This window comes from Hipposideros armiger, unplaced genomic scaffold (genome assembly GCF_001890085.2).
Source record: "Hipposideros armiger isolate ML-2016 unplaced genomic scaffold, ASM189008v1 scaffold_8, whole genome shotgun sequence".
NCBI lineage: Eukaryota > Metazoa > Chordata > Mammalia > Chiroptera > Hipposideridae > Hipposideros > Hipposideros armiger.
The window spans coordinates 3,005,119-3,015,176 of record NW_017731358.1 but is presented as its reverse complement, the minus strand read 5'-3'; the positions used below and the strand labels follow the sequence as shown (position 1 = coordinate 3,015,176).

Below are 10,058 nucleotides of genomic sequence, written 5' to 3'. Positions count from 1 at the left end.
AGTGTGGTAAAATCGCATAACAGCAAAATCGCATAACAGCCGAGCATACACCCAGCAGCGCTGCTGATGCCTGAACTGTATGTGGAATGAAGTGGGTGGGCATCGGGAGGCCACTATGGCACGGGGCAAGCACTATGGGCAGTCTATCTGAAGTGTACCTGGCGTATAAGAAGACCCCCCACTTGGAGGCATATTTTTCAGGGCCAAAAAATCGTCTTATACGCCGGCAAATACGGTACTTCTTGCCTGGATTACAATGGCCTGCTAACAAGTAAGTGTCTCTGTGTCTGCCTTTGTCCCCAAATCCTGTTCTCACCACAGCAACTAGACTGATCCTGTTATCAGATTGTAACACTCCTCTATGCAAAATACCCCCACATATTTCCCACCTCACTCAGAGTAAAATCAGCATCCTAACTCTGACTTGCAAGGTAATATGGGCTATCCTACCAAACTCTCTGGCTTTGTTTCCTACTACTTTCCCCCTATTAATACTTTCCCCCTACTTCTCTCCACTCACTCCCCACAGGCCTTCCCTCTGTTTTTAACAACACCAGGCATGCAAATCTCAGTGCTTCTGCACTTGTTAACCTCTGCCTGAAGTTCAATTCCTCCCTTTATGCATAGCTAGCTCCCTCACTTCTTTCAAGTCTTTATTCAAAAGTCACTCTCCTACCCACCTTCTCTTAAACTTCAAACCATCCTCCTACCACGTCATTTTATATCTCTCTTCCTGGTACTTATTACTATCTGATACACTACATAGTTTACTTATGTATTTATCTTGTTGGTTGTCCTTTTACCCAGATAGACCATAAGCTCAACAAGGGCAGGGATTTTTATCTTTGTTCACTGTTATATCCCCATTTCCTAGAAAAGTACCCAGCACACAGTAGACAGTATTTTTTGAAGAAATGGATTACTGAATAAATGAAGACAGAGGGGGGAAAAAAGTCTATTTTTTTCACCACCCTAACAATATCATTAGCATTTTAGTTGTATTTTTTATATATTACTACACTAAGTTCCTTTTCTGGGCTATATAGACAATCAGATGATTTGTCTATCATGTGCAGTTACCAAAATGTTTTAAGTTTTGAGTGGATAGTGTGGTTTAATATTTGGTAGTACTAGTGGCCCCTTACTGCTTTTTAACAGTATTTTCTTTGGTCTCTTGCCTGTTTACTCTCACAGATGAACTTTAGAATCATTGTCCAATTTCCAGGATTTGATCTGTTCAAAATGTGGTCTACCTATGAACAAATGTACTATATCTTCAAACAAGTCACAAATAACTTCACAGAATTATTCCTACATAATATATATTTGTTGTGAATCCTATTCTGCACTGTTTTACAAGAGAAACACAGGTGAATGGCATTTTATGCATTTCGACTCCTTTACCAAGATAACCGAACATATCTTTTTTATGTCCATCCTACCCACCAGAAAACTGCTGCATGAAATTTTTTATCACTTTATAACCAAAGTTCCTGGCTTCCAGTATTTGCCAAGCATTTGATTCAGCAATCTGGTTTCAAACTGCAGAGGAGGAGCTTGGGAAATCTTTCATTTACATTGTTTTTTACCTTGTGAAAATGAAGTTAGTGATGTAACCTACAGGCCTAGCAGACTGTCCTCTGCACTACACTGTGTGCCTTAATTCTGGGAAGGTATCAGGGTGGCAGGCCAAGCTCCTTCATATACGACCTTGTTAAAGCTTTATATACATACAGGTCCTTGCCCTGCAGAGAAATAAGCATATTCTGGCACATGTATGCACACAGTAATTCTCGAAACACGACTGAATGGCATTCGACGCAATGCGCTTGCTTTCTGTTCCTCTGTCTATTCTATCCATCTCCTTTTTCCTCTGTGCCCACATCTCCAAGAGCCAACCATCCCCACTGCTGCTAGCCTTAGGCGCTCCAGGAGCATGAACACAGCAGTGGCAGGTCGGTCCTCTGCTGCCCCCTGCAGCTGAAAGCCCAAGAAGAACAGCGCCCCTCTCTCCGGACCCGCTTACATGAATCAAAGTTACCAAATAATTAAGATGACTAGAGGGCCGGCCGAGTGGCATGTTGGTTAAGAGTTGGCTTGGGACGCCAGCTCTGAGNCGCCCCGCCCCACCCCACCCTGCCGTTCCCAGCGCTACCCTTCCCGACGCCCAAGTTTCCAGGCGAGCTCTGCCTGCCTGAGCCAGCGCGCTCGCAGGTCGCCCCTGCCTCAACCCGTCTGCTACCCGCCTTTGCTGGAAAATGGGCCGCAGAATATAGGTGTTGTCGGTCTCCTTCGAGGTCTTTTCAGTCTCAGGCACCCCGTCGGCCATGGGGAAGGACGCGCCTGTGGAAAAGGACGGACGGGTAGACGAGGCCATGACCGGGACTTCTTGGCCTGGTGTATCTTGTGATGAAGGCCTGGCGGATTGCTGCAAGGAGCTGGGAAACCGTCGTCAGGGCAACAGGGCCGCCCTTGGCCCTGACGTGACGCGGCCGCGCGCTCTCCGCTGAGCGGCCCGCCTCCCTCCCCCGCGCGTGCGCACCGCTGCTGAGCGGAAACTGGCCGAGCGAGAGCGACGGAAGCTTCGGCCAATACCGATGTATTTCTGTCCGCTTTACAAAACACCTTAATACGTTAGCTCTTAGCAACCGCGCCACAATCTTAATAAATTCACGCGGAACCTGAGGCCCACTGAGGTCCAAGGATGCACAGTTAGTGAGCGGCAGACCCCTAAGTCTAAAGGGTCTTCAAACTGAACTGCGGGCCAAGTCCAGCCTTCATCCTGTTTTGTACGATTTGTGAACGGGTTTTACATTTTTAAATGATTGAAGAATATCAAAAGAATATTTCACGACAGATGGAAATTAAAACTTCAGTATCCAGAGATCAAATTTTATTGTAACATAGCCATGCTCACTTCTGTGTTGTCTATGGCTGCTTTTTGTGCTGTTGGCAGAATTGAGCAGTTGCAACAGAGGACTTATGACCCTCAAAGTCTAAAATATCTGCCCCTTTACAGAAAAGATTTGCAGTGCCCTGCTCTAATCCATAACTGCCAACTTGCATTTCCCTCAGCCTCATCCACATCCCTGCTCCTGTGCAAAAGTCAGAAGAAGCAGATTTAGGGTGCATTCCCTGCTGATGAGCACCAGTCTCTGTTCCTGTTTACAAAGCTGTAGTATCCTGGCCTCTGCCTGCTTCAAAAACTAAGAAAAGAAATTCCCTCAATATCCATCCAGGCTTCCTTTGGTAAGCCTTTAACCTATTGTTTGGATCAACAAATTCCAAAACTTGCTACAAAGGAGGTGGTTTCTATAAAAGTATACCTTTGCAAGTTCCACTAGAAACCAATTAATTTTACTATTCCAGGTTTTGTTTTACAAAGTGTCTTCTTGATAGTATTGCCTACATTGGTCTCCCGGACTCCAATAAACTCATCTCACTTTCACTTTTCCAGCCTCCCTTCACACTGCCCTCAGAAGGACTTTCCTTTGTCACGGCTCTGCTTGAAATCTTTCAGTTGGCTCCTTATGGCTGTCTTGCCAGAATTCACACTTCCTTTTCTTGCAGATAAGACCTTTCATGACCTAAAGTGGGAGAGCGGGAGGTCCTCTGCTTTCCACGTTCCACGTTAAAAGCAGCTGTGGCATCCCAGTTTTGCACATACCCCATTCCATGTCTCCCCTCCATGCCTTAGAGTGTGCTGTTTCCTCTGCCGGGGAATCCCTCCCCTCTTTGCTGGGCTATTTCAAGAATCATCTAAGACACAACTGAAGCCTTCCTTGATCTCTTACATATCCTCTCCCTGGAGGTTCATTGTTCCTCTGAGCTCTCAATGCACCCTGTGTTGACCTCTACCATGGCCCTTACTATATGACATTTAAATTATTAGTACATGTGTTTGTTTCCTTAACCTGACGATGAGCTCTGCAAGGACAGGGCAGAGTTCAAGGTCAAGGACCATGTCTCAGTCATCTTTAGATCCACAGCATGCACAGCAGTGAATGCCAGGCACACAGTGGATACTCAGTATATACCACTTGTTGAACTACACTGAACACTAATGAAATGAACACTAGTGGATTAAGCAGCTCAGATTGCCATAACAAAATACCACAGACTGGGTGGCTTAAACAACAGAAATTTATTTTCTGGAGGCTGGAAGTCCAAGATCAAGGTGCCAACAAGGCTGATTTCTCCTGAGGCCTTTCTCCTTTGCTTGCAGATGGCAACCTTCTAGCTATGTCCCCATGTGTCCTTTTCTTCTGTGCTCGTGTGGAGTGAGAGAGCTGGTATCTCATCTTCTTATAAGGATGCCAGTCCTACTGGATTAGGGTCCTTCCCTTATGACCTCATTTAACCTTAATTAGCTCTTTCAAGGTCCTATTTCCAAATAAAATCACAATTGGGATTAAGGCTTCAACCTGTGAATTTGGGGGCATACAGTTCAGTCCATAACAACTGGTGAACTTGAATTTAGAAGATAGGGGCTTAGGTACTGACTTTACCTGAACTTATTCAAGTGCTTTTGAGCAACAAGTCCATTATCCTCTAGGAGCCTTAACTTCTCTATCTATAACATGTGACAGATTTTATGGGGTTGTTGAGAGGCTGAAATGAGATTATAGCTGGAGGATATTTTATGGAGTATAAGTTCTTACACAATAATGATTTAATTATTCCTTGTACTAATATATCATCTTGCAGTTTACAATATGATTTTTAAAACATTATATCATTCAACATACATGCAAGGAATTATTATTTTTATTATTATTACAGGAATACCTAAAAGGGAAGTTTGTTTATAATTCATACCCATAAATCCTAGTTTTAGAGAGGATTCAAGGCAGCGTCTGATGAAAACTCCCGTCCATAGAAGGGCATTACCTATGATTTCTCACAGAGGCTGCAGAAAAAGCCCAGGAAGCTGTTGAAGAAATGAATGACTACCAGGAGAATCTGGAGGAGGCTGATGCACAGAAGGGTGGAGAAGAAGGACACATGCCAAACAACAGCTTTAGAAGGCTCCAGGCAGACAGAGTTCCAGAGTGAATGGTCATACAAATAATTCCTATCCCAAAAAATAAGGAGACCAGGAGTTGAGGAATCAGTAAGAAAAGGAAAATAGGCAACCTCAAAAGAAAATTGGGGACTCACCCAGCTCAGGTCTTAGGTCTAGACCAGGGGTCGGCAAATTTTTGAGACAGAAGGGCCAATCCTGTCCCTCACAACAATTTAAAAATTATTCAAAAGCCATAAAACAAATGAAATCACCATTATGTGAATAATATCCTTTAAAAATTTTATAAATAAAACTATGATAGTTTTATTTTCATTTTCAATTTCACTTCAGAGCCACATGTAAGTACCCAAAGAGCCGCATGTGGCTTGCGAGCATCGGTTTGCCGACCCCTGAGACTCTTCAGGGTGACTTTTGCTGCATTTGCAATTTTTGAGCTTCAGAGGAGTGAAATGCTACAATGCATCACCAAAAGGAGATTGTAGCCCATCTCTCTTTCTCTCTCTCTCTCTCTCTCTCTCTCTCTCCCTCCCTCTCTCCCTCCCTCCCTCTCTTTCTGAAAAGGCTGCAAATTCACCCAAGTCTTCAGCCATTTACCTGTTATGCATGTCTTTGAATGGGTAACCATATTTCCAAGCTTGCGTCTGATTGAAGGATGAGACATCAAACATACAAAAAGGACCATCTTTCAGGGCTACCCCAGAAGTGATAAAGCAAATCAAGGCCCCAAGCAAAGCCAGGCCACTTGACAGCAGAGCAGTAAGCATCTGCAGAGGGAGAAAAGAAACAGTAAGCCTGAGATGGCATCGTGACTAGGTGACTTGTGCAACCATCTGGACAAGTCTAGCTTCTCTGGTGCTCAGGCTTTCTCCCATCATATCCATGGGGCTACTCCTACCCACGGCAGCTCCTTTAAAGCTTAACCAAGGTAGGGTGACTGATGAGGGGTCAGTGGGTAGAGCTAGGAATGGGTGGGAGAAAAAGAACTGAGAAGGGGGAAACACTGGCACTTGAACCTGGACCTCCCTGACTCAGCAGGCTCTTCAGAGCTTCTCAGCAGGTTGACATCAGAAATGTTTAAGCTCAGATTGCAGTCATTCAGCCTCTGAGTTAAAGGGTCAGATTGGTTATCACATACCCACTTTTGACTCTTTTAAGGGAAAGCTGTATTTCCTAAAATATCCAAGCTCCTATCGCTGATTCCCATCTTTCTCCAATCAAGCTTGGAAGAAGGAAAGGTAAGAAAGGAAGGACGGAAACAGAGACAGAGAGGAAGAGAGATAGAGACAGACAGAGGGAAATTACAGTCAACTCTGAAATGACACCAATTCTGTCACTGTACTTCTCTAGTCTGTGCACCACCCTTCCCTCCCAAAAGATAACAATGGGTTTATTTTCTTGGCAGGATTCTAGCTTGCTTCCAAATTGGCTTCTTTCCCAGGATACTAGATATCTTTCTCCCTTCCAAAGAATACATAGCTTAAAATTTTAAATAAAACATATAAATAGTTTTTAATCAGAACTATAGAGTCATTGCCCCACTAATGTCAAGCTGGTTTCAAGCTTGGGAGGGCACAGAGAAAGGTGCATAGTAAGTTTTGACTCATAATTAAAAGACTCAAGATGAATTAGTCTGAAGTAAGCCTAGGACAGCGATTCTCAAAATGTGGTCCCAGTCCCAGCAGCATCACATCACCTGGAAACTTGTTAGCAATGCAGATTTTTCATTCTACCCCAGGCCTACTAAATCAGAAACTGGTGGTGGGGACCAGCAATCTGCGTTTTAACAAACCCTGCAGAGATTATGATACACACTCAAGTCTGAGAACCACTTGCTTAGGGGAAAAACAGACATGACTGAGAACAGATCATGAATGAAATGTGTAGGTGTTTATATTTAATTCTTTAAAATATCATTCTGAATCAGTAGGGTTTCCAATATACGGGCTGCAGAGTTACTGTAAGGAGGCCACAAATTCATGCTTCTGAGATTGAATAAGCAATATAGTGTGTAAGCAAACAGGGAGTTTTTGAATATGTATATAGATGCTGCTGTAATTAATAAAGTGCAAATTTATTCTGGGCTGCAGTTTCATTGTCTGTAAAATGGAAAGGTCAGACCAGAATCTAGTCATTAGAAGACCTTTGGAAAACCTTCCAGCTCTAAGAACAATTAAGCAAAATAGCCAGGGAATTTTCTATCAATAATACATGATTACAATGTACATAACTCATGTCCGTATTGTTCAATTGGCTAAAAAATAATAACAGTTGCTCACATTTATATCAGTATTTATAGTTCATTCTGACATTTATGGTTTATTATATAACAGGATCATTGACTTGATCCTGTTAACTCCCATTTACAGGTGGGGACCTGAGGCTCAGAAAGACTAAGCAACTTGCCCAAGAGCTTATAGAGATTAAAGGGCATGGTCAGAACCTTACTTCAAACCCCAAGACCAAAATTGCCTTTTTACCACTTAGCTCTAATGAAATAGGATGTGGGGACATTCTGGGTATTAGAAGAGTGGAATCTGGTGCTTACACTTCGGCAGGGCCCGCTCTTACTGAAGCAGCCATATCTCCAGCCCATCAAGGAGATGAGGGTAGCTGCAGTGAGTACCTGGGAGAGGAGAGAAAAATGTTAAAAATAGACTAGGTAATTTCTATTTAGCTGCCACCTGTGGCTGTTGAAATAGAGTGGTTGGGCACCTCACATGGACTTGATTATCCTATCTTTCTCAGAGGGTTTGGCTTTGACTGTCAGGACCCAAATTTGGATGGCTAGCTTGATCTGACTCTGTTGGTGACAACATTCATACCCTCCCTGCCTAATCCAAAATTCAGCAACCCTGACAAGTCCTCCTAGAGTCTTCTATCACTTGGAGTTGCTATAGACTCAATACCAGCTGGTTAAAGCAAACGTTTTTGCAAGGAATCAAAACACTCCTTCCCCATCACCTCCCTGCTCCACCTCTGGAGGGCACTTAGGGAGTTCATACCCAGGGAACCCAGAACACTTACCATGAGGCCTCCTCCCCAGAGTCCAGAGCCCAGCATGGCATGCCTGCCAATGAGGCCCCTCAACAGGTAGGTTACATCCCAGTTAGGAAAGAGGAGAGCCATGTTGGCTCCAGCAGCAAACAGGGCTGTAGTACTGAGGCTCAGCCCCAGGATGCGGGAGCAGGTCTGTGAACATGCCATCATGCAGGGATACAAGAGTGTCCTGGAACCAATAGAAGGAAGGTCATGGTAGTTCTGCTGCTGAGAGCATGGAGTGGGGGAAACAGACTTACAGATACTGTCACCTCCCAGGGTCAGATCAAGAAGAACCAAGGAACTTGCTTAAAGACTCTGCCTCTTATAAACATTCCCCAATCGATAGAATTTAATTGTTCCATTTTCTGCCAGCTCACACTCACACACACACACTCCTCATCCCATCATATTTTGCTTGTACCTCTATTACAGCCAGTGATTATTTCTATTTGGTACAGAAAAACAAATTTTTAAAGGTGTCATCCTTCCCATTTAAAAGATGCCATTTTAAAGATGTCCACTCTCATCATTTCCATTCAACATTGTACAGGAGGACCTTTGCAGTGCAATAAGAAAATAGAAAGAAGCAAAAGCCATATAGATAGGAAAGAAAAAAGTAAGAAGTATCATTACTCACAAGAAACATAATTGTCTATGTAGAAGATCCTAAGGAATCTATAAAAAGCTACTAGAACTGATAAGTGAGTTAAGCAAAGTCACAGAATAAAAAAATTGATATACAAAAATTCTATTGTATTCTATTTTATATACAAGCAATGATAAATTGTGAAAATTAAAAGATACCATTTATAACAATAGCATAAATATAGAAAATACATATGGATAAATTTAACAAAATGTGTGTAAGACCTGTCCACTAAAAATTACAAAACATTGCTGAGAAAAATTAAAGAAGACCTAAATAAATGGAGAACTATACCAGTTCATGGATCAAAAGAGTCAGTATCATTAACATGTCAATTCTCTCTAAATTAATGCATAGATTCAGTGCAATCTCAGTCAGAATCCCAGCAGGATTTTGTTGTAGAAATTGACAAGCTGAATCTAAATTTATGTGGAAATGCAAAGGACCTAGATCAGCCAAAACAATTTCAAAAGAGAAAAACAAAGTTGGAGGACTTTCATCATGTGATTTCAAGACATTATAAAGCTATAGTAATCAATACGGTAAAGTAATGCATATAAAGACATACAGATCAATGGAACAGACTAGAGAGTTCAGAAATACACCTACACACATATGATCAAATTATTTTTGAAAAAGATGGCATGTCAGTTGGAAAAGCATAGTCGCTTCAACAAATGGTGCTGGAACAATCCATATGCAAAACAAAAAATATATATACCTTGACTATTACTGCAAACCATATTCAATAACTAAGTTGAAATGGACCATAGATCTAATCTTAATAAAATTTCTAGAAGAAAACAAAGGAGAAAATCATTGTGGTCTTGGGTTAGACAAAGATTTATTAGATAAAACACAAAAGGTACAACCCATAAAAAAGGATAAATTAAACTCTTTAAAATTAAAAATTTGTTCTTTAAAAGGTCCAATTAAGCAAATGAAGAGGCAGGGTGGCGTGGTAGCTCAGTTGGTCAGAGCGCAAGCTCTGAACAAGGTTGCTGGTTCGATTCCCACATGGCCCAGTGAGCTGCGCCCTCCGCAACTAGATTGAAGACAATGGCTTGAGCTGAGCTACCTCTGAGCAGTCCCTCATGGGATGGTGGGCTGCACCCCCTTGCAACTAGAGTGAAAATGGTGACTGCACTTGGAGCTGAGCTGCACCTTCCACAACTAGATTGAAGGACTATGACTTGACTTGGAGCTGAGAGGTCCTGGAAAAAACACACTGTTACCCAATAAAAAAATTTAAAAAAAAGAGGAAGGAAGGAAGGAGAGAGAGAAAGAAAGAAAGAGAGAGAGAGAGAGAGAGAGAGAGAGAGAGAGAGAGAGAGAGAGAGAGAGAGA

The 10,058-nt window shown here is 42.5% G+C and overlaps 2 protein-coding genes across 3 annotated transcripts in view; both read right to left on the bottom strand.

The window, feature by feature from the left end:
* DYNLT2B (dynein light chain Tctex-type 2B) overlaps window positions 1-2,526 on the bottom strand; it is a 24,001-nt gene extending 21,475 nt beyond the window's left edge. Inside the window, exons 1-2 of the mRNA XM_019650817.1 lie at window positions 2,156-2,526; window positions 1,884-1,980 (exon numbers count right to left, since the gene is read on the bottom strand). Coding sequence (XP_019506362.1) covers window positions 1,884-1,980; window positions 2,156-2,377 — 319 coding nt within the window. The 5' untranslated portion in view covers window positions 2,378-2,526. The remainder of the gene's footprint in view (window positions 1-1,883; window positions 1,981-2,155) is intronic.
* Window positions 2,527-4,761: 2,235 nt separating this feature from the next.
* TM4SF19 (transmembrane 4 L six family member 19) overlaps window positions 4,762-10,058 on the bottom strand; it is a 9,264-nt gene continuing 3,967 nt past the window's right edge. For both annotated transcript variants that reach the window (XM_019651166.1, XM_019651163.1), the window contains exons 2-5: window positions 8,051-8,252; window positions 7,572-7,649; window positions 5,621-5,790; window positions 4,762-5,074 (exon numbers count right to left, since the gene is read on the bottom strand). In XM_019651166.1, coding sequence (XP_019506711.1) covers window positions 4,891-5,074; window positions 5,621-5,790; window positions 7,572-7,649; window positions 8,051-8,233 — 615 coding nt within the window. In that variant the 5' untranslated portion in view covers window positions 8,234-8,252 and the 3' untranslated portion in view covers window positions 4,762-4,890. The remainder of the gene's footprint in view (window positions 5,075-5,620; window positions 5,791-7,571; window positions 7,650-8,050; window positions 8,253-10,058) is intronic.